Source organism: Poecilia formosa, unplaced genomic scaffold, assembly GCF_000485575.1.
Source record: "Poecilia formosa unplaced genomic scaffold, Poecilia_formosa-5.1.2 Scaffold149, whole genome shotgun sequence".
Classification (NCBI taxonomy): domain Eukaryota; kingdom Metazoa; phylum Chordata; class Actinopteri; order Cyprinodontiformes; family Poeciliidae; genus Poecilia; species Poecilia formosa.
Genome location: NW_006800088.1, coordinates 1,405,815 through 1,429,299, shown reverse-complemented (window position 1 = coordinate 1,429,299; position 23,485 = coordinate 1,405,815). Strand labels below are relative to the sequence as shown.

The window sequence follows — 23,485 nt, the reverse complement described above, 5'->3', positions numbered from 1 at the left end:
TCTCAGTGGTGTGGCTGCCTCGACGTCCCCCGTCTTCGTGCGGATCCTGTAATCCATGTGGGAACGACGTTCACGCTTTGATGAGATACAACAACTGAACACCAAACCGGTCCAGCCACCTAAAGTCATGCACCATCCATATGCAACACGACGTGCGACGAGCGATTGTCGTTACGTTACGGTTATGCCACCCTAATAGATTGCATTTAAAAGCAAATGGTGCACGTTAAAATGGTAATCTAGCACGTTAATAGCTGGAGCGCGCGTGCAAAATAATTGTTAATTCGTGTAATTATGGGCTGATAAGACGGCAACGAGCCGTGGCGAGGCCTAGCTTTAAACACTAACCGACTGGATTACACTCTCTAACGCTGGTTATCCATATCGCCCCTTGCTGCTAAGGCTCAATTCAAAACAATAGTCCTGGAGCGTAGCATGAAATCCCAGCTGTTACCAGTCTAATCGGCGCTAGAGTACAAAGCCGTCGGTTTGAAATTAAAACAAATACCTGGCTTCTGTCTTATCGTGGATAAACTTCCCATCGACGTAACGCTTTCAGGGAGATATGTGAGGAATCGCTTCTTTCCAGGCGTGAAAATCTTTGGCCATTGAGGTTCGATCACACAAACGTCGGAGAGCAGACGACGCATGGGCGTCAGAGTCGTAGGCCAACTTCGGCCGCCATATTGTGAGTGGCATTTTTATTTTTTTTTATTTTTGGACTCACAAGCAAACTGTTGTCAGACTGTTTAGTCACGTGAATTTTTGTTCAAGTTACATCTGTATCATAATAATATTGATGTATTCATAAATTAAATTTATTTCAGGAATATAATTCAAAAGACTAAACTACTATATAGATTTATTGCACAAAATGATGTGTTTTTGTGAATCTGCATGAAAGTTTGTTTTATCTCTCACTTTGCCTCTGGTTCTTCTGAATTTCCTCACTGAGGAGCAATACAGGTAGTTTCTATTTTTCTATTCTGCCTATTCTATTTCAAGCATTAAGGTTCAGCACATAGGAATGTCAGTGTTGACCTTACCTCAATGCTAACCTTCAGGTAAGATCCTAGTTATCTCAGAAATAGGTAACTAAAATATTTGCAGATCCCACACATTCTGGACACATTTAAGGTAAAACATTTAAGGTTTTACCTTCAGGTAGGCATGGCAGAGTGATATTTGCAAAAACAAAACAGTTTTTTTTACTCCAGGCTGTCTCTCTGCTTAACATTAAATCGTGGAATTTCTTGTTTGATTTTTTTTTTTTTTTTTCAAATTTGGCAAATAAAGCTGATTGATACATTTCTCTCATTTCTGTTCATTTTGATGGAAAAGGTTTGCAACTTCAGAAAGCAAAAGAAAAAAAGTAGTTTATTTGAAAATCAGAATATTACACAAGCCAAATGAAAAATGATTTTTAAAACAAATATGATGACACAATCAAGAGAAAGACTGCTGACTTAACAGCTAACCAGCAAAAGTCATTGACGCCCTCCATATGTGACACAAAGATGTAATGATCAATGAAACTGGTTGTTTAAAGACTGCAGTTTCCAAGCTTGTTAGTGGAAGGTTGAATGCTTGAAAAATATGGAAGAAAAAGGTGCACAAGCGTAAGGAATATCTATAGTCTTCAGAGGATTATGAAACAAAACTCATTCAAAGGTTTGATTTCTATTGGCTGCATTAATCTTCAAAGTTAACAGACACTTGACATAAATCACTTAACTTTAAAATATGTGTTTTCCCTCGTGATTTAAAGCATTGAATTCACTAAACATTTCCCTAACATAATCATTCATCCAGGAACAAGGTCTGCAGGTCTTTACATGGTTTTGACATTGAGTATGTCATTAAGATAAGACCTTCATAACTTTGGCAGGGTTGAGATACTAGACCATTTACAAATGAGAAAAACTACACTATTAGTCACTTAAATGAGATCTTTATGGTTAGCTCTTTGATATCCCTTTCTCCTAAAAATCTAAGTAATTCATTATTTATTCATATTTTAATAATTAGCAGAAAAATAAGAATAATACATTCTCAACACCTAAACTAGTCTAACATTTATAGATTAAGTAGTACTTTTTGAGCTAAACAAATCTGGAAAAACTTAACTTGTTTTAGTTAAAAAGACTGAAACTATATTTCATTAAATTATTTCGCATATACTAAGAAGTAAATTAATCTACAATAAAAAAAATGATTTCACATTATTGTGTATGAAAACTATATATATTCGAGGTAGTTTACAATAAATTTTAGTGCCTTTGTTATGGTGCAAACCACGTTTAATAGTAATAATCCTCCAGGTTCACATGCCACTCACAAGATGGCGGACGAGCTCACTTTCTACTGTGCAGTTAAATCAAAAATAATTTTTTGTTAGAGAGACGTGCCTCTCGGCCTCTTTCAGTGGTTCGGACACATTACTTCATAATTCGTAATATATATATATGTCGATGGGTTCGGATGCTCCCCTGAACTGTAAGGGAAACCTGTCTTGTTGGCACAATTATTTAGTCCAATCGTTTCTCACTGAAATCTGGCTTCTATCCGTAGTTAGCTGCACCTCTTTCTGTGATTGGCTGATGTTTTGTGGGTGCGTTCAGGGGCATCGATTTCAACTGTTAATCAGATATCTAATCTTCCCAAGTAGTCAAAACGTAGACACGTAACGTTATTAGTAAGTCACGAACCTAACAGTAAACAGTTATTCTACCAACTGATGCTATTATTACAGGTCACACATTTAAAAGTTGTCAAATGAAAACGAGGCGCTTGTTTGAGGCTTTTATTTTGACAGCGGTACCTGTATCCGGAATACAGAAGATGTAGCAAGAGTCAAAGGTCCTCTCGCCAGAGTTTGCCTGAGTTTTTTGTTTTATCAAACGTTCCACCTTTGCGACTTCGTCCGTTACAGTTTGCATGTCCTTCTTGGTGAGATAATCCTCCTCCTGGCGCTAAAACGTCAGTATTCCTTCGCTGGCCGTAAAGTTATAATTGAACCTCGATCAGGTATTCCATTATTTACATTGCTGATTTAGTATGAGTCTTAACGGTGTCAGTTTGCGTAATGTACAATTGGAATTCTGTGTCATCCACCTTTTATACCTCTGAATCCCGCCTAACAACAAGTCCAGTCAGAGTCCCTGACCTTTACCCTCGTGAACTAGTCTGTGCATGAAGTAACCTTGCTGCTCCGTGTCGCAGGTGATGTTTCGGGGTTTATCCAGGTTTCTGAGGACCAACCCGGTTAATGTCCAGAGAAGAATGTCTCATAGCAGTCTGGATGGGAAAGTGGCTATTGTGACAGCCTCCACAGATGGGTGAGAATGACTGAACTGTTTGTAGAGCTCTTAGTGTCTGGAACAGCTTTAGCAGAAACCGAGGACGTGACTGTGGTCTGCTTTTCTAAGAAAATGGATTTCCAAATCAAAAAGAGAAAAGAAAATGTAGTTTCTCAGTTCCGATATGTTGCCAATGTGTAAATAAATACATGTTTCAACAATGATGTTTCAAATGATACATGTTGACTTCCAGTACCTTGCAAATGTTTTTCTACCCCTTACACTTTTTGACATGTTGCCACAATTAAACCTAAAATCTAAAATGCGCTTTATTGGGATTTTTTTTGTTTGTTTGTTTTTTTGTGATAGACCAACCTGTAAGTGTTAGTTTTTAAGTCTTCCCACACATTCTCCATTTAATTTAGCGCTGGACTTTGACTGGGACCTTTTAGCACGTGAATATGCTATGCTGAGCACCGATGAGCATCTAACTGTTTCAATTTTAGGCTTTAAGAATGTCATAGATGAGTCTAAATTCTCCTACAAGGTCTAAAATTGCCTTTATTTAGGTCTTAAATTAGTATATTACTTTATTTATTCTTTCTTCCTGACATTTGCTTATTGTTGGGTCTTTAGTAAAATTACATCAAAACACCATTATCTGCAAAAAGGTCCTGGACAAAGTGCAATATTTTAAATTTACTTAAGTTATTTTGGAGAATTTGCTTTGGTCTTTACAAAATTTAAGTTACTGAAACTTGCAGAAACCATGTTTGCTATCTTGTATTGCCTTAAACCAGCTTGCATGATGCTGCCACCACCACGTTTCCCTAAGGGAATCGGGTGAGAAGAGGTGCAGAGTGGTGTTTACACTTCAATTAAATGGCATAGTTGGTTTATTTGACATTGTGAGATTGAATACAAATCCGTACTGTAAGTTTTTGTGCATTTTTACTTGCATCCTACTTTTTGTTGGCCTACTTCGTAAAATCCCAGCAAACCACGTTGAAGTTTGCGGTTGCTGTGGAGATAAGACGGGTCTGGAAAGTTTTGCGAGGCTTTGTTCGTTCGTGATAAGGCTCCGTTTTTCCTCTTTCGCCTCAGAATCGGTCTGGCTGCAGCTCAGGCTCTGGGAAAGAGAGGGGCCCATGTGGTCGTCAGCAGCCGGCGGCAGGCCAACGTGGACAAGGCTGTGGCTTTGCTGAAGAGCCAGAGCATCCGAGTAACTGGAACCACATGTAATGTAGGCAAAGGAGAGGACAGGGAGAAGCTGGTCCAACTGGTGAGCTCGAGCGTCTTCAGTGGTAAAATATGTGGAAATAATGCAGGCCTTCAGCGAAAACTAGTTAAAAAAACAAAAACTGAATCGGAGGTATTGAGGGAGCGTCTTTATTTACGTTTACCCCCAGTCAATGGAAAATCCGACTAAACTCATGGGTAATAACTGCGTTATTTTTCCAGGCAAACCTCAGACATTTCCTGTTGCCGCGAACCTGTAGAAGGTTCTGCTCAGGAGGGATTTGAAACCCACTGCTCCTCGCCGAGCTTCAGCTGAGCTCCTTTTCTTTCACCGACGCAGACGACTCTGGTGAAGTTGTTCCAAGGGGGCCTCAGTCTGTCTGAGGATGTTGGGGGGCGGGTGGGAACATTTTCTCTGTCTGAAGACATTCAGATGGTTTGCGCTGATGTTTGTTGTTGCTGGAGGTGGTCTCCAGCGTCACTTCACTTCACATTTGAGGCTCTTATTATTATTCCTGGAGACCAGCAATCTTCCCAAGTACTTCGATCTTAATCTCGGCAGCCCGTAAACTTTTCCACTGCAGAGATAAGTTTTGAGGTACATCTCGGAAAACCACAAGCATGCAGCTCTGCTTGACTTGGAGGATACCTGACTGCTGTGTGAGGTGCCTCCATGGAAACCATGCCTTTTATAAATGATTGGTACATATGGTAGACCCATAAACAGCCAGTTCTTTAGCTCCTGTTTTGTGCGTCCTTTGTTTCCTGCCTGCGTCTAATGTGTCGTGCCGTCGGACAGTCTGTCTTGCAAAGCAATAATCGTTTCATCCCTTTGAAATGAATCTTTAATAGTTTCCAAACTCGTGTAAATCTGCAGATTGACTTTTCGAGTTTCCTTTTTTTTTTTTTTGTGAACTGCACCGGGGTTTTAAAATGTGTTTCATATTATTTGAGGCCTGTGTCTCTTTGCGTTTATATGCTACGCTGCAGTTTAACTCCTCACTTTTTGTTGCACTTAGACTGTGGACCAGTGTGGGGGCATTGACATCCTGGTGTCCAACGCAGCGGTCAACCCGTTCTTTGGAAACATCTTGGACTCCACAGAGGACGTGTGGGACAAGGTAAAGCTTCAGGACTCATTCTCTTTAACATAAATGTTTATCTTTAACATGAATGCCAGTGAAAGCCTTTAACGTTTGTGTTTGTAATGTGACCGAATGTCAAAAAGGTTGAGTGGTATGGATGCTTTTGCAAAATATCAAATTTCAAGTTAAACGAAAAACTTCTGTTTCCCGCTTCTTCTTTTTTTCTACCGAAACGGTAAAAAAAAAGAACATATATTTGTATCATTTTAGATTCTGTCTGTAAATGTAAAAGCTGCCTTCCTCCTGACGAAGCTGGTGGTGCCTCATATGGAGAAGAGAGGGTGAGGATGGCACTGGTAGGAAAAGAAGAGCCAACAATGAAACTCTTAGTTGTGTTTTCAGTGGTCCTGAATTTCTCTTTCAGAGGCGGAAACGTGATATTTGTGTCTTCTGTGGGTGGATACCAACCAATGCAAGTGAGGTTCTCAATCAAGTTTTTCCCTTTTAGCTTCACTTAATATGCGCTGGTTTCAGAAAGTCAAATTTAAGACTTTTGAAGACCTTTTTAATGCCACCGTCAATGAAATTTAAGACTGGAAAAAAAAAAAATATTTATATGGGATGGTTGGAGGAACTTTATACATTACAGTCAAACATAGCAAAAAACTAGCTTTCCTCGTCACTCTTGATACCCCATTGTCTTCTGGGTTCAGCAAAACGGACCTGCTGCGTCTCTCTGCAGGGCCTGGGCCCCTACTGTGTGAGTAAGACGGCCCTGCTGGGTTTAACCAGGGCGCTGGCTCCTGAGCTGGCTCACAGTAACATCAGGGTGAACTGCGTGGCCCCTGGCGTCATCAAAACCCGCTTCAGTTCTGCAGTAAGGACACCAACGCTTCATGGATCTTCAGGCCTGTTGTGTTCCTGATTACCATATGAGACTGTAATTTTTTTTTTTCTTGTTCCAGTTGTGGGAAAACAAAGACATTGTGGATGAGTTAAAAAAGCAGCTCAGCATTAAGAGGTGAAGTTTAGTTTAACTCGTTGTGGTTGAGCTGCTGAATCTGTGGAATAATTGTGTTTATTTGTCTGCGGCTTCAGGATTGGAGAACCTGAAGAGATCGGAGGGACGATCGCCTTCCTGTGCTCTGATGACGCTTCCTACATCACAGGAGAGACCGTCACGGTGACGGGAGGGATGAGCTGTCGACTCTGAACCCCGTCTGACTTCAGACCCGTTTATGATTTTTTTTTTCTTCAGATTTTATCCTTGTCCAATTTTTCCATCATATACTTTGGCCTTCCTACTGGATCTGTACATAAGTCATCATTGATCAGAAAGCTAATACAGATGAGAAATTTTATAACAAGATACCATTCTGCAATTATAACTTGTCTTGTGATAGGCCTGTCACGATAACAAATTTTGCTGAGTGATTGTCTAAAAAAATTATAGCAATAAACAATATTGTTTCAAGACCTTTTGACACTGATTTAATGGAAATGATTAATTATGCATGCGATTACCTGCCATAGATACATACACTTTATTTTCAAAAGAACACAACTCTGGAACTAATAAACTAAATAAATAAAGCAAACAAAAACAAAACGGATTCTCAGTCTCCATTAACAAAAAACGTACTTGAATAAAAACTAAACATAAAGCCAAAGTGGAAATAAATGCTCCATTCAACCAAAAGAGTGCAGATTATGAAGTCTGTATACTATATTGACCTTCAGTAATCAGATTTAAATAGAGAAGATGGGCACATCCGACTACCTAATGCAGTAGTTCACACTACACGATTTTTTGCCCCCATTTTTCCCTTAAGATAATCTTAGATCGTTGGCCGATCTAAGATTGTCGCTGGTGATGTCGTAACCGATCATCCTGCAGTGTGTGGTGTGTTACGGTTATGATTTTCATTCAGTCAGGACTTTACGCTGACTCTAGCCACATTCATCACAGGTAGATTCTAGTAAAGCATTGATTAATGCCCGCTTTTAAAATTAGTTAACTGGACTTGTAGCCATTATTTTGTGCCCATGTGGCTGGACACTACAAGGCACAACGAACCCGATCAAACCGTTATACCTAGGATTTCAGTCGGCTAATGTGTCTCTCAGGTTTTGGAAATGGGCCGACAGTCGGCCGACAACTCTTAGTGTGCGCTGGAAAGGAATTTCACAAGGAAATGTGGAAGGGAGGGTCAGTGGAGAGCACCGGAGCTGAGCCTTTGTTCATTCAGTGTCAGAAACAGAATAAAAGGCATGAAGAGACGATAAAGCCGATAATTAAAATGAGGCCGATAGGTTCAATTTATTGTGCAATTAATTGATTTATTGTTTATCGCAACAGGCCTACGAATAAATTTGAATTAAAGATTAATAATTACTTGCAGTTTTTCTAAAATTATAAATTCATATCTTTCTAGTGGAAGGCATGCTTTCAGTATTTTCTACTTTTTGCATTCTGATCACATTTAACATGCAGAAAACGTCAAATTTTATTGGCTGGCAATTGTCTAAACTGCAGTGACAGCTGCATTTCAGACAGTTTAATGTATTTAGCAGAAGGTAGGATAAAAGCCAAACTCCACACATCATGAAATGTTTTAGTTTCCAGGCTGTAAACCACTGAATGTCCCTCTTATCGCCTGGGTTTGCTGCCAGCGGACAGCAGGTCTGGTCGGGTCGTCCCGGGTTTCCAGAACTCCCTCAGGGTGGGAACGTATGTGCCGTGTTTGGTCTTGTAGTAACGCTTCATGAACAGCTGGGGGAGGTAGAGCACAGGATACACATTGACGTGTGAGGACTTTGAAATTATGTGTTTGAACATATACAACTTGATAAAATACCAGAAAAAAAAAAAAACACAGGAACACTCAAAGATTTTATATTTTCATGAAGGATTTTGATTTTAAAAATAGTCCTCAGTGTTTAAAAAAAACAAAAGTGTTCCTTCACATTTTTATTATTTCACAATGCAGTTTCCAGAAGTTCCCGATAACCTGAACATAAAGGTTATCAATAAGCTTAATGGTGATCAGGTAAAGAACCATTTCATGGACAGATAAATGAACACAGATGAATAATTACTAGAGCAGAACGATAAATGAAAGGAATAATGGATAGATAAACCCAGCTTGATGGACAGAGAGATTTGGGAAATTAACAGATGGATAAAATCTGATGAAAGTGGATGGAAAGACACACAGACTGCTGGATGAAAGAAAGAATAAATGCAAGCACATAGAAAAATGTACATGTTGCAGGTGCATTCAAAGACTGTCGGATAAATGAAAAGAATGAAATGGGTGAAAAGATGTATTCAGGGATTGGTAGACAGAAAATTGACTGAACATCTCAAATTATCCCCTCATAAATCGTCCTTTCGGTTTCCAAGGAAACAGCTATCTGAGGAACCAGGATAGCCATTCCAGCACACATATGTCTTCTGTGAGCTAAAAGACGCAAAAAACTGTCTAAAATTATAAACTAAAACTTTGAGGTGGAAGAAAAAAAAAAAGAAGTTGACATTTTGGCACCTTTATATAAAAACAAGCATAAAACTTGTCAGACTTGAACTATACAATAAAAAAATACAAATATTTTTGATTCATTTATTTTATCGTACTTTCTATGCATTCATTTGTATCATTTGGTGCATACATACCCTCCCTTTGAAGTTCTTTGACGCCTCATCCTCAGAATCTGCTACGTAGTCGTCTCCCGACACAGAAACGGTTTCTACACACAAACATACTGAGTTAAACATGACGCAGGGCAATGGATGGTCCAGACGTACTGGAACCAGTCAGTTATTTTTCCACCCACATAATGAAGTCATTTAATGAGTTAAATCACCTGCAGGAGTCCCCTGCTGGGAGGAAGAGCTGTTCCCACTGGATAAAACCGGCTGATTTCTGCCAAACAAACAAAGGCTTGGTCAAAAAAAAAAATCAATAAAATCAAAATAGCGCACTTAAACTCATCTAATTTATGTTATTTAACAGAAAGATGAGCTCAAAGAAACTAGTATGAAGAACATTTTTATTTTTTTCAGATTAATTTAATTAGGTTTTACACTCTTAGCAAACATTAAAATGTCCAGGATCGTAAACGTCAGTGACTCCTCACAACTGTTTGCATGCAAAGTGTTCTTTAAGCAGAGCTGTACATTTCAGGGATTTTTTTAGAGAACAGAACCATGAACATTATCCCACTGAACTGTTGCAAATGTTTCTAACAATTAATAATGTTTCTAGAAAAATAAAGCTGAAACTGCCTGAGAAACGGCCCCGAAGCTACGGAGCTTTACTTGCATCACTGAAAATGTACAGAAACGGTCAAATCAAAACCTTTTTGAGATGGAGGTGTGAATAAATGCAACCAAACTAAAAGGAATTAAAACATTTTCCTTTACAACTGGTTATAGCTCAGAAACTAAGACCAACTAAATCTTTTTCTCCCAGTAAAAACTTAAAGACGTTGTGGTCAGCTTGACCAGATAGTGCTTAGAATGGTGCATTCAATGGACTTAAAAAAAATACATAAATAAAAAAAAATTAAAAGGTTGTTTTTGGTTCCTAATCAATCAGTTTTGATCTTTTGTGTTGATTATTTATGCGCTTCTGGACGGTGGAGTAGAAAACATTTAAAATAGAACTTATGCTTTCTATATTCACATAATGCTTTAGATTTCACAGAGGATTTGAGTTATTTCTGTGTTTTTGGCATCTGGATCAATTCAAATCAGCGTTACTTCAAAATATATGGCGACCTTTCAAACTTAAATGGATTATTTTACACTAAATACTAACATTTTCTTTAGTCCTTTGCTCTGCTTGTTGCACCTCAAAGATAAAACATGCAATTTAATTAGTAACTGCTATAGGACTTACTTTTTAACTGTTGTTTTTTTTGTAAGCTTCCAGATGATAGAATACTGAATGAAGTTTGGAAATTATAACATCCTCAGTTTTCCTTTCTCCAAGCTTATCCAGATTTGGAAAACTGGAAAAGCAAAGTTTTAAATTTCCAGACATCGGGACAAAGTAGAAACCCAATCAATTACTCGGTTCATTGCTACGTTGAAGTGTGACTATCACATTCAAATGATAACAACATGGATCAATAACAGATTATCAACAGCCACTAAACAAAACCCAGAATAGAAAAAGTAATTTTAACGGATATTAACAAAGTTTTACTCCCGGAGGCCGACTAGCAGCTTGTTGTTTAAACCTTACTCTTTGTCATCCAGGCCAGGACTTTCGGGCGTTTGACAGCCACTTGCTTGTTTCCACGTTGAGGACTTCTTCTTCTTCTGCTGCTGCTGCTCCTTGTAGAAGGACTTCACTCCTCCTCCAGACAAGCTAACGCTAGCAGAAGAAACTGACAGTTTTCGGATAACGACTCTGGGATTGCTGCTCAGGCAGGAAGCAAACACAGAGCAAATGGACGGATCTTCAGGCAGGTGCAGCTTTTTGATGCCCAGCTTACTTATATGTCTATTTAGGAGTTCTCTGTTGTAGCCGTTGTTTTGTAAAGTTTGTGATTTTTCTTTGGTTTTCTGGTTCCCGTTGATGCTTTTTTCCCCAGATATGACTTCCTCCTCAGAGTCACTTTCTTCTGTGTCTGGTAGCTTGCGTTTCCTTCCTCTGCTTTCATTTGAGGAACTCACGCCAACAGGTTTGGGTTTCCGTTTGACTAAGGTGAATTTCGCATTTGGATCCCGTTGATGGTCTGCTGAGTCTTTCGAGTTGGATTTCTCACTGCCTTGCGAGGTTTTTTCCCTGGCTGGAACGTCGGCGTCAGAAATGAGTCCGATTACGGGTGTGACCAACGGCGTGGTCGCCCCTGGCCTTGAGCAGTTTGTCCGCTCGGCGGTCGACTGATCCGATGGGACTTTTCCAGATGGCGGCAGAGAGAGAGAAGCCAGGATGGAGTCGCCCATGTTTGGAGGGAGAGACGCTGCGAACGGAAACGACACAGAGTAAAAGTCCTGTTAGGATTTAGAGTTTCAACGTATTTTGTCCAGTCAAAATTCCCCACATTTGAAGAATGAAATCTCAGGAGTTCTTGAAACCAGATTCCTACAGCGTCTGCAAAACTGTTACTGTGGATGGAAAGATACATGGATAGAGATGGATGGTTAAAAAGACCAGTGATAAGACTTGTGTCTTTTATTATTTTCTTTATACAGTTATTCCAATCTTACACAAAACAAATTCAATACATTTCCAGGGTGTAGGAACACAGTTAGACATCAAATTCATGTCAATTTACAGAAATCAGTTCAGTTTCATGAGTTCACCTGTAAAGCTTTCTATAATATCAAGCTGACCTGACAGTGTAGAGCAGTAATTATTCTTAACAGTGACATTAATGTAAGGCTTGTCTTTATTTTGCATGGAGTGGGCGTGTCACTGGTTATAAAAACAACTCTCCAGCAGAGAGTTGGAAAAACAAAATAACCCAAATATCGAAATAACCATTTAAAATTGTTCCGTGTTTTTATTGAATGGGACATTCAATTGTCTTAGTTTTTTGAAAACTAAATTCATTAAAAAAAATAAAAAAAATACATTTTCTTCTTTTGCATTTCTCCTTTTGAAGACATCCATTTAACTATACAAGAACCAATTCGGTTAATTTGTTTGGAAAAATAAAATGCTCTCTCCTCCGTTCCAATCCAGTTGGACAAAACAATAAACCCAAATGCTCCTGATCCTACCTGCCGACTCCAGGTGACCCAGACAAGCCTGATGTTGAAGTAAGATCTTGAGAAGCTGTGGCTGAGTTGCTGCTTGTGCACACTCCTCCAGGACAGGCGGGGCGTCACACAGCCACGACACCGTCTGTAATCACATCGTTTTACTGTCGTTTTTACTCTACAGCAGCACACGGTAACACCAGAGGTCAACGTGGGTGTGTCGATGCCTACCTGAGCTAGGTTGGGAACCGGGAGCAACTGGTCTAGGCGAATCAGAAATTCCCACAACAGCTTCTCCAGCTCCTGGTCAAACCTTGGGCCGTAATCAGTGGGGAACTGTTCCTGTTAGTGGAAAAACATCGATAATCATCTGCTCACCGTTTCAGGTGTTTATACGCAGTGGGGCGTTGGTGGATGGATACTCACTTTAAAGAAATGTTCTCTCTCCGCTTCATTTGTTAGCAGCGTTTGAACAAAAACATGGAAACTTTCCACCGTTCTCTGAATTTTCACATCCTTCTTCTGGAAGACAAAGGAACGCAAAGTGCATGTTTTTCATGTAAAACAACCCATTAAAGTAGAAACAACTACAAAACCTGAAAAACTATTGTTTTGGGTTTTTTTACTGAGACTAGGGTTTTTCTTTTCTTTAAATTAGAATTCTCTACAAGCAAACAAAAAAAGTCAAAAGACAAGACAAGTGCTGATGAGCAAAAATATGCTTGCATTGTCTAAAAACAACTAACTTTTATTATTAACATAAAAAATGTTTATTAGAGGTACCAAGTCTGAATATGTGCTTCCCTGAATGAGTAGCTGAAGTACATTTTGCCTTTATGCTGCTTTTTTATAGGTAGAATGAGCTGGGCTCATTTTATTTCCCTTGTTTACAAAAACAGTTCAACTTATTTGCTTCTATAATTCTGCACAACTCAATTCACTCAGTTAAATAAATAATGCCCATTTTTAATCAAATAAGCAATCCAAGCTGGATTACACTTGGTTGTAGTTATGTAGTTAAATCGAACCATTAGCAGAAATTTTTTTATTTTTGATGTAAATTTGAACTCCGTCTCCATTTTACCACAGCTGATCCAGACGAAAGAGGAGCAGGAACACGGATCCTCTCCAGATGTGGTGCAATCACGTCAACGTCTGGCTGTTTGAGACACAACTCTAATATTAACTGGCAAGAAAGAAGGAAAATGGATTAGTAAGAAATGTATTAAACTGAAGATTTATAATTACCACTCATCCGTCAGTGAATAGTCACCCGTGCTCTCAGGCCCAGCACTAGCTTGCCCTGGTGTCGCAGGGTAAGCAGGCCAGGAACGGTCTCACAGGCCGAAGACACAAACTCCTCCACGACCCCGTACTGCATCACATCCCTCTGCTTCAGCACCTTCCAGAGTGCCGCCGACACCAGGCGGACGGGAGGGGCCAAGAGCTGGAGAGCAGCAAAGGGAAGGCTGGCATCTGCAGAGGAAACAAAAGGGTTTATAAAGTCAAACTGTAAACCCTCAGTGCCCTTAACAAATGGTTAATGCCCTTAACAGTACTTAACAAATTTAACCCTCCTTGCACTTTAAAAAAAAAAAAAAGTAGTTTATCAGAATTTCATGCCAAAATTGATAAGTAGATGAAAAACCTTGCACATTTTTATAGCAAATAAAAAAAATCTAATTCAGATTTTTTTTTTTTCTCCAAACAAAAACGTAAACGTTGTTCTAACTCATATCACCCACATATCTTCAAAGAGTCATTGTGGATGGTGATAATGTGAGAAGGAAGGATCTCTGCTAGCAATCAGCCTTGCAACGAATCTGAAGAGGCCTCTGACTGAAGATTGTTGCTGTATTATACCGTCATGACATGGTAACAGCTCAACGTTCAAGCAGGAGAGACGATATTTCACACCAACATGTCCTTGATGAAACCATCGGTTGTTGGCAAGGACTGCTCAGCCACATCATTTGCTTTTGCCACTCCTCTTTAAACCTCTGTCTCTTAAATGTGTGCCACTCATTTGTATTTGACCCCGTCGAGCCAGGTTTTTCTTAAGACTGAAGAAATGCACAGACAAACCTCTCTTCTCCAACTCTTGAAATCGGTCAAGCTGTTAATGAGCCAGTGATTTGATTCAGGTGTGTAGAAGTATACTCGTAAAATTCGAGCACCTATATGCTGTCTGCTTTAAACGTCCCCATAACTTTATCTCCGACATATCTGCTGTTCTCCATGGTTTCCATGACACTTTCGTCACTGATATCTTCCAACAAACTTATGAGGTTTTTACAGAACCATTAGTTGTAGTAGAGTGTATTATAGCCATTCAGAACTACCAAAACATTAACTTTGACAAACTTCAACAGTGCTTATCAACGTTAGCGAGCGATAAACATTTAGCAAGTCCAAATGTTCAGTTTTCCACTTACCATTTTCTTTCGGTTTTCTTGTAGCCATCCCAGAGAATCCGTTTAGCTAAAAAAAAATATATATATATATATATATCTGACGTTAATAAAAGTTAGCTTAGCAGTGTCAAGTTACTGTAGAAAACTGGCGCAGAGCTAACGACGAACGTTAGCGAATTCAGTCAGCAAACACAACTGTGCAAACTTTAACCGTGTCAGGTGGATTTAAAGTACCTATCGTGAAACAACAACCGCGCTATTTGTTGTTAATCAGTTACGAGCCAAACTGAACAAGTTTCTGTCAAAAGTTCCGCTTCTCTGCCTCCCGCCTTCAAGTAGTTGTATCAGTTTGAATAATCTCATCGAATGTGCCGAACGGGCGGTGCTTCCTGGCTCTGTATGCGAAACATGGGCTAAACTTCAAACTCCGCTCGGGTGGGAACTAATGCTTGGTAAATGAGCACACCCAAGATAACTTTCAGGATATGACGTAGTAACTTCACCCGCCAGACCAGCATGATAACTCAGAGACATAACGGGTTTACCGGTTGGTGGCTGTAATGTTCACCTAACTTTTTTTTTTTTTTTTGCTACCACCAATAAATTTCAAGAAAAAGAAGACATAATGGGTCTATTCTTTATTATTATTCACTGACCTGTAGATTTTTTGCTTTGTTTAGCAGGTGGGTTGGTGGGGAGGTAAAAGAAGGAATAAAAAGTATTACGAGCCAATTCAACTAGATCATTACGAATAATTGTGCATACATTAGCAGGAAATAAAGGTACAAATGTGTTGAGATTTAGATGTTTCTTTTCACAGTTTTCTACCTTGGTTTTGATTGACGTTTTTGCCAGGTGTTTCTAAGGCTTTACTCAACTTGAATAATAAACATTTCATAAGTAGGCTAGAAGCAAGGCAGATAGCTATAATAAAAATGAAAACATTAAAATATATTAAATCCAAGGTTTCTCCTAGTCTCACTTTTGCTTGCCGTACATGTTCTGATAGTTTTTAATAAATACATTTTGGGAACACCTAAATACGCTGAAGAGCAAGTAACACAAAGGCCACATTGCAAAATTGTTGGACGCCAACATAAGTCTCTCTTTTACATTTAAAATCTATAATGTTGTGCTGACTATGAAAAGTGATTTGCCTATGTCAAAATATCATCTTCAGACACATAACAGGATATAGGTGTTGATGTAGGTATCAGCAAAAGCAGACTTTTATCAGATTACTTTGAGATATGACGTGTTAATAAATACAAATTACATGGCAGCTGAATTTGACGAAAAACAAACTAAAACCGAAGTCTGTTTGTCCACATAAAAGGGATTCTTCTATCAAATGTTCATTTAAACAAAAAAATTGTAAGAGTTGATTAGCCTTACCCTCCCATATCAGTTATCAGAGGTATTATGACCTGCTTGACTTAGTCACAGCCACCATGAACTTTGCCCTTCTCTGTTCTGCTTTTGCATTATCGACCGGTTTGAGGCAAAGTCCAGCTCATGGGTCACACAGAGACACTTTGTCACACCAAAACACCCGACAAGCAAGAAGAGAGAGGAGGAAAGAGAGGAGAATGGATTCAACGTCGTCATTCTTCAAGTAAGTTGAAACTCTACTTTGACTTGTTTCTTATTGATTGATGCCATATAAGGCATCAATCAATAAGAAATACTGATTGATGCCTTATACTCGGATTTACTGGGAGATCAGAGTCGGACATTATGTGTGATTAAAAAAAGATCTTTGCTTTTTTATTATATAAAGTCAAAATGTGAGTACCTGGGGTAAAACAACAACAACATTAACATGATTTGTTTGCTTCCCTCCCTGATTTATTGTCAGGTCTGTGACCAAACGGGTCTGGTCCCCGCCCCAGCGACCTTTCAGAATCTGCTGCAACAGAAGGGAGACCAAGAAAGGGATCACTGCAGGAACCCTGGAGGAGCTGAAAGAGAGGGTGAGAACAACATCAGTTTCCTAATAACAGCATGAATTATGATGAAATTAAGAGCTAAAGAAAGGCTTTAGACTTAAATGAACCTAAAATAAATGATTTGCTTCAACTACGACATGCAGTTTTGTGAAAATGTTAGGACATGTGTTCTTTCAATATATTTATGCAGATATATATTAAGTCTACATTTAAGCCAGAGTAACACACTGAACACACAACTTCATCTGACTCTCAGCTGCAGCTGTGAGCCAGTTTTTAAAATATTTCAGCGGATTTGAATGTAGTTTCCCTGCCTGGCTTAAACACAATTGTGCATCCCGGTTGGTATTCACAGTTTATATTTTCAGGATTTTTGGTGATGATTAAACTGAACCTCAGCGTTAAGTTCTTCCTAACTGAGAGTTATAATACCGTCTGTTAGGTGTGCCAGGCTTTGTTGCTGACCATTTCTGCAGCATCCGTGTACCTGGTTTGTGAGGAGGACGGTACAGAAGTAGACTCTGATGAGTTCCTCATGACCTTACCGGACAACACTGTGCTCATGGCCCTGGAGCCAGGACAGACATGGAAACCGCAAGCGGTAAGTCAGACGCCTTTCTAGAGGCTCCTAGTATCTCTTTATATGCTAGGTTTGATTTTTTTTTCCCTCCATCGGCAACATCACTTTTGGGTTTGATCCATGGTTTCTGTCTCCACAGGGAGCAGTTGTGCTTAAAAACCACGACAAGCCTCGCACAGGCAGAGACATAGCACGAGTCACCTTTGACCTTTACAAGATAAGCCCCAAGGATGTGTTTGGCTCGCTGAGTGTGAAGGCCACATTCCAAGGCCTGTACTCTGTGAGCGCCGACTTTCAGTGTCTGGGGCCCAAGAAGGTCCTCAGGTAAGTGGGTCACGGATGTTATGAAGTGGCACCTCCTCACTGGTAAATCTTTCCAAACATAAAAAAGGGTGTTGGGATCATTTATTTAAAGAAAATTACAGTGGAATTTTTTTATTTCCCTAATTCATAAAATACCTTTCTTGGTGTGGGTAATGCTTTTTTTGTTAGCTCATAAAATTGTTCTCAATAGCTCTCAAAAGGTTATGAAGATCAATCCAAAGGTTGTGACCGACAGCTTAGAAATAATGTATGTATTTTTTAACATTAGCTGATTAAACCCAGATGTTGAAACGTTAAGAATAATTATATTGACTTTTTCTGTAAGAGCAATAGACTTTTCACCTTACCTTTTCTGTGTAACAAAAAAGCTTATCATTGTGTTTCTAAGATATGAAATGCTTGAATGTTTTTATACATAGCACTTTTCTGAGAGTTATTAATTTCAAAATTGAGCTTGTTCTCTAGGTGTTAGGATACTCAAATTAGATTTTTGTTGACGTCCCAAAGCTACATCTGTGGTTAGACTTTCTCAGGCTCGTACAAATCTTACATGTACTTTAGTGAGCAACCTGAAGCTGTTAACTGTATGACGATGGTCGTGTTTTCAGGGAAGTGCTGCGTCTCGCCTCCACCCTCCTTCAGGCCGCTGGGCACCTGCTTATCACCTCTGCATCCATGATCCGCCGCGTCATCGAAGGCACTGAGCTCTGGCAGCCGCAGAGGGCCGAGTACGCAGCCACCTGGCATTAAAACCCTGACCCACAATGAAAATGTTTTGACTTTTCCCCTACAATTGGACATTTAACTGGTTAACAGTTTTACAAATATGATTTCCTCCTTAAGGGAATCTGAAACAACCACACAATATCAACGGATGCATAATTTTGTATTTTTAATGAGTGAGTATTCATTCTTTTAGAATATCTTGAAGGTGTTGTTTATGATTGAAACAACAAGACCTTGGTGTTTGACCTCAGGGATCTTTTGAGGCCTGCATGTTGACTACATCATTTACAATGATTTGTGGCATGACAGTATTTCTTAAGCCTAAAAGTGAAAAACAGGTTGGAGGGAGGGGGAAAAAAGCAACAGTCAGAGCAGCACTATGTAGCTTAATAAGAAAATAAATGCTACATCATTGTTATTGTTTTGGAAATTATTTTGTGCAATATATTTATGTAATATATTTGAAATGTCCTATTTTTAAAAAAATTGATTTTCTTTGTAAATGTTTCTTGTATATGGCCAATTATTCCAGCAATCTGTCAAATAATTTTTTTTTAGAAATGTGATGCTTTAGGTCAATTTACCAAATTAAAAATGTTAACATTCATATAAATTAATCAAAAATATGTGTATGGTAAATATATGCAAGTAACTGATTAAATCTTTAATTCACTTTAGTCAAAATGTTATCTCGGTAAACCAGACCAAGAGGGCCTGGTTTACCGAACCAGGTCCTCTTGGTTCGGTAGGGATTTAAAGTCTCATACATTTAGGATGAGACTTTAATGTTAACAAATCCCTAAATAATTTTTTGCTCTGTTCTTATTCTGACATTGAGATAATCTGAATGTTTTTTTGTTATCCTAACCGTGTAGTTGGATTTACATCGGGGATTAAGAAACATTAAGGTTATGTGTCATTTAATAAAATATACCTACATTTCTGCCGTGTTCAGAAGGGAATGTATAAATAATTTTGAGTTGGAAAAGAACAATCACCATTTAGGGGTTTTTATTCAAAAGGACTTTTACTTTAATTAGTGTATATATATATAAAAAAATAAAATTAAATTTACAGCTCAAACAAGCTCACTAACATAAAGTTGCACCTCAGCTGCAGCATTTCAACACAAACAAAGCCGGCCACAAAAACTGAAAGTATAAGAACAAAACAAAGATTTAAAGAACCTGATGGAAATCTTTTTCTCAAGTCCTTCAATAAAAACCCAACAGAACAAACTGCTCATGTGTCAGAAAAGGCTTCTTTTGCACTTTCCTTCTCAGCCTGCAATAATCCAGGCCGCGCCGTCATTCAGTTTCTTCCAGCAGTCCCTTTACCAGGATGCTTTTGTATTGCCGGTACCTGATGTTGGCCAGTATCTCGTTGTACTGCTCCTCCGTCATCCAGCGAGGTTTGGATTTTTTTATTGAGTAACGCCGGTCACCGAACCACTGCACCAGATGGTGGCGCTGTATGCCCACCAGCCTGGTCAGCATGCTGTACTGCTCGGCGTCGGGGTACTGGAACTCCAGGAAGGCCCTCCTCAGCATCAGCAGCTGAGACTGCGTCTTCAGTCTGCTGCGGGGACGCAGCACTGCCCCTTCTGCCAAGAGAACTTCCTCCTGGCTGTTCCCAGCGGTCGGACTGCTGGCAGTAAGAAAGTTGTTTTCGGCCTTAACGAGCTCCTTTAGTTCGTCCACTTCGGAGACGACACTGTTTTCCTTTGGCGGTTCAGAAGACAGAGCTTCCTCCAGACAAGCCAGTGCGTCGGCGTTCTCCTCCAAGCTGCTCTTCAGCGAAGTCATCCTTCTGCCCTGCAGGTCTGACTGGCTCTCTGTTACGGGAACGGCGGTAGAGGTTTGGGCTTGAGGCTGGAGAACGACGGAAGAGAAGTCAACAAATGGGATTTCAGCCTCGACAAGAAGATTCTCGTAGGCGTTTTTAACTGGGCTGGAGATCAGTTTTGTGTGTGCTCTTCTTTTTATCTTGGAGACATATGCTCCTCCCCATGTGCTGGATGTTTGCTCCTCATTCTCAGATGTATCCATTTTCGCTCCTAGTTCTTCTGCTTGATCGGTGATCCACTCGACATCTCGTTTCATTCTTTTCCTTCTCCTGTTTGACATGACTGCCTGTCTTCTGAGCTTTTCTGGAGTGGCGGCTTCGTTCTCCATCGCTCTTCTGCCCGTTTCTTTTTCCGTCGGTCTCTCCTGCTCCATATTCCAATTCACTTTTCGTTCCATCAAAGACGTCTTCTTGCTCTTTACTTGGTCATCCTTGACCAAGTCTTGGAACTCCTCATCTCCTTCCTCATCTTTGCGATTGGAATTCAACTTGTTCCAGATCTCCCTGATGTCTTTGTAGTCCCAGCTGATGCCGTAGCGGAGCCTCTGCGCTATGAACCACACCTTCACCTGGTCTGGATGCAGGGAGCAGCGCTGGGCTAGAGCATTAGTCTGTTTGCGTGTCAGATAGGGGGACCTGCTAAAGGCACTTTCGAGCTCCGCCACTTTATCTGTCTGCACGTTAACCTCATTTGCATGAACCCACAACACCCTTTTATCCTCAGAGAGCAGGGGGAGACAGATGCGGGGGCTCCACAGAGGCACTGCGATGCCCAACGCCGACTGGCTGCCTTCAAGAGAACTGGGAGTCTGTATGGGTTTGATGTTCGTTCTGTCAGCGAGTTGCCTCATCGTAGTCAACTTCTATGCAAAGTAGACAAACAGAGAGATTAGAAACATACAGAATGTGAACTAATTTGAGTTTACCATTTTAGAGAATCAGTGGGCAAAATCAATCTGACTCTAGTTGTCCGAAGCACATTCACTGCTCAAATTGTTTATGAGACAGACCAACCTTTGCACAGTTCACAGTCTAGTCTGCGTAATGACCTTTAGCAATGTCAGCCTGTACTCATGTGGTAAAGGAGACGGCTAATTTTAAGAGAAAATTACAATGTGAAATATTTATGTTTCAGCATCTTTTTGAATGTTTTTGCTCACTTTTGTGTTCTTCAACACTCGTCTGTACTACAAGTAAATTCCATTCCATCCATCTTCTTTACACCCTTATTCCTAGAGGGGTCGGGAGTACAAGTAAATTTGAAATAAAAAATAAATTCATAGATATATTTTTACTTTGAGTTCTGAAAAGTTAAGTTTAAAAGTTAACTTTTAGCGAGTGCATTAAGAACACGTTATTTCCATGCACATGGAAGCCAGAAAAATGTCAAAATCAGATTTGAGACTCCCAGACTATAAGGAAACCTGTATATTGATATTGAAACGTATAGCTGAGGACGAGAAGCAGAAGGGTTTAATATCTACCCACCAAAAGTAAATTGGGATTATAAGTACAATGGCGAAGAGAGAGAGAAGAAATTGAATAGTAGTTTGCTTCAATAATTAATTATGTTGTTTTTGACCGCTGTGTTTATCCTAAAAACAACGCTAATTGAACCAACATCGTGTTAATTATTCATAACTTTCTACAACATCGCATATTTCAGTTAATCCGTTAGCCTGTTAGCTTGAGCGCGGGCGTATTTCAAGTATCATTTTAGCTAGCCGAAGCCTCGTTAGCTTTAGCCACTAACGGCTCTCCAGTTAAAATTTGAGTCTCCCAGCATTACCTGCTCACCTTTATAGAACAATAGAACACAAAATGTTGATCTTACCTTTTGTTTTAGGTTGGATTTTCTACTTCCTTCAACCGGGTCAAACTAAAGTGGGAAAATATGTCCTTTAGCTCCTGCTAATCTTTTAAGCCACCTTAGAGCCACCACATGATCAACAGCAACTGGGATGTCTTCTCACCAGACGCGAAATCAAGTGAGGTAGTGCTGCTCACGTTGTAATTTTCGCTTAAAAGAAGCATTAAAAAAAAAAAAAAAAAAAACATCAAAGGAGGAAAAATTCTTATGGTTAGTTCTCTGCAACATCAAACAGTTAATGTCACAATTTCATTATAAATATAAGTACTGACTTCTTTAACCCGTATTTAACACTGTAGAAGTTGGTCTTCTAAAAATTAAGTTTAAATTGGTGAAACTCTTCAATCTACAGGCTAGTGACTGGAAAAACATTCAAACCCCTTGTGTTTTTCCCCCCAAAAAATTTACTTTTTACTTTATTTTATGTAACAGTTCAGATGGACACAAGATTGTCAAACATTTTGCAAATGAAAAGATACTCTGATAAAACCCTACAACTATTTCCTTCTGAAGTTACATACTTAAGCTCTACAACCACGTCTTTCATGGAAGAGTGGTAAGAAAAAAGTCATTGTTGAAAGGAAGTCATGAGAAGTCCCGTCTGCAGTTTGTGACAAGCCAGGCCACAGAAACCTGTGGAAGAAGGGGTTCTGGTCACATTTCACAACATGCAATACCTTGTGTCGGACTGTTACATAAAATCCTAATCAGACACAATGAGGCTTGTGGCTGTACAGGTGAAAAAATATGAAGAGGTATTAATAGTTTTGCTAGACACTGTGTTAGACCTCCAGAATGTTAAATTATATTATATTATATTCTTTTCTAAATGGTTTCAGTAAAAACAAAAATCATATACAGTGCTTTACTTTTAACTAAATGTACATCTGCAGTATGTTGTTTACTATTCCACATAGATAAGAACTGTAAGTCATTTTTTATTTATTGGCACCATTGTTCTTTTGTACTGTTGTTAAACAATAAATTTTCTTTATCAGTGTGGGTGGATCATTAGCCAGGAAATAAAAGAGCTGATGACATAACTAGAGGAGTTACACATTAACTTATTTGAGAACACTTGCTTCCAGATATTGCTTCGAACAGCTCGTTTGAGTATCTTCTTGTGAACATGTCTGACGAAGTTCAGAAAGATTCATCCAGCATTCTGTGCGACATGTGTACAGAGGACAGGAAACCGGCACGGAAGACCTGCATGAAATGTGAGATCTCCATGTGTGTCCAGCACTTGCAGGCCCACCTCACCACACCTGTGTTACTGCAGACTCATCCTCTGACTGAGCCCATGGCTATAGATGGGAACACCAAATGTCCCCAGCATGAGAAGCTCCTGGAGTACTACTGCCTGGATGATAAGACCTGTGTGTGCGTTTCCTGCGCCATTGAAGACCAGCACCGCCTTCACAACATGAAGACCT

At 39.5% G+C, this 23,485-nt stretch overlaps 4 protein-coding genes across 11 annotated transcripts; 2 read left to right on the top strand and 2 right to left on the bottom strand.

Moving 5' to 3' along the window:
* The first annotated feature begins 32 nt into the window (after window positions 1–32).
* On the top strand, window positions 33–7,099 carry dhrs4 (dehydrogenase/reductase (SDR family) member 4). Of its 4 annotated transcripts, none has more exons than XM_007563673.2 (9): window positions 33–181; window positions 3,223–3,338; window positions 4,404–4,581; window positions 5,558–5,659; window positions 5,894–5,964; window positions 6,048–6,099; window positions 6,366–6,500; window positions 6,589–6,644; window positions 6,722–7,099. In XM_007563673.2, the coding sequence occupies exons 1-9, from the start codon at window positions 56–58 to the stop codon at window positions 6,834–6,836; spliced, it is 951 nt and encodes a 316-aa protein (XP_007563735.1). In that variant the 5' UTR covers window positions 33–55; the 3' UTR covers window positions 6,837–7,099. The 4 variants fall into 4 exon arrangements, with proteins under 4 accessions (XP_007563735.1, XP_007563738.1, XP_007563736.1 ...); XM_007563676.2 differs by lacking the exon at window positions 33–181 and adding an exon at window positions 2,730–2,979; XM_007563674.2 differs by lacking the exon at window positions 33–181 and adding an exon at window positions 2,743–2,949.
* Window positions 7,100–7,945: 846 nt separating this feature from the next.
* On the bottom strand, window positions 7,946–15,281 carry tinf2 (TERF1 (TRF1)-interacting nuclear factor 2). Of its 3 annotated transcripts, none has more exons than XM_007563671.2 (11): window positions 14,990–15,278; window positions 14,777–14,822; window positions 13,615–13,817; window positions 13,426–13,527; window positions 12,768–12,863; window positions 12,573–12,683; window positions 12,363–12,486; window positions 10,876–11,599; window positions 9,491–9,549; window positions 9,300–9,373; window positions 7,946–8,396 (listed from the first exon to the last, which is right to left on the bottom strand). In XM_007563671.2, exons 2-11 carry the CDS (start codon window positions 14,802–14,804, stop codon window positions 8,274–8,276), a joined length of 1,644 nt encoding a protein of 547 aa, XP_007563733.1. In that variant the 5' UTR covers window positions 14,805–14,822; window positions 14,990–15,278; the 3' UTR covers window positions 7,946–8,273. The 3 variants fall into 3 exon arrangements, with proteins under 3 accessions (XP_007563733.1, XP_007563732.1, XP_016532671.1); XM_016677185.1 differs by adding an exon at window positions 9,028–9,087 and having other exon boundaries at window positions 8,336–8,398; window positions 14,777–15,281; XM_007563670.2 differs by having other exon boundaries at window positions 14,777–15,277.
* A 118-nt stretch (window positions 15,282–15,399) lies between these two features.
* cideb (cell death inducing DFFA like effector b) lies at window positions 15,400–19,006 on the top strand. The gene is made up of 5 exons (XM_007563669.2): window positions 15,400–16,370; window positions 16,614–16,728; window positions 17,147–17,305; window positions 17,424–17,608; window positions 18,217–19,006. The coding sequence occupies exons 1-5, from the start codon at window positions 16,207–16,209 to the stop codon at window positions 18,356–18,358; spliced, it is 765 nt and encodes a 254-aa protein (XP_007563731.2). The 5' UTR covers window positions 15,400–16,206; the 3' UTR covers window positions 18,359–19,006.
* A 336-nt stretch (window positions 19,007–19,342) lies between these two features.
* Window positions 19,343–22,161, bottom strand: homezb (homeobox and leucine zipper encoding b). Of its 3 annotated transcripts, none has more exons than XM_016677186.1 (2): window positions 22,017–22,161; window positions 19,343–21,046 (listed from the first exon to the last, which is right to left on the bottom strand). In XM_016677186.1, exon 2 carries the CDS (start codon window positions 21,028–21,030, stop codon window positions 19,642–19,644), a length of 1,389 nt encoding a protein of 462 aa, XP_016532672.1. In that variant the 5' UTR covers window positions 21,031–21,046; window positions 22,017–22,161; the 3' UTR covers window positions 19,343–19,641. The 3 variants fall into 3 exon arrangements, with proteins under 3 accessions (XP_016532672.1, XP_007563730.1, XP_016532673.1); XM_007563668.2 differs by having other exon boundaries at window positions 19,343–21,042; window positions 22,014–22,160; XM_016677187.1 differs by lacking the exon at window positions 22,017–22,161 and adding an exon at window positions 21,194–21,291 and having other exon boundaries at window positions 19,343–21,042.
* Between the last annotated feature and the right edge of the window lie 1,324 nt (window positions 22,162–23,485).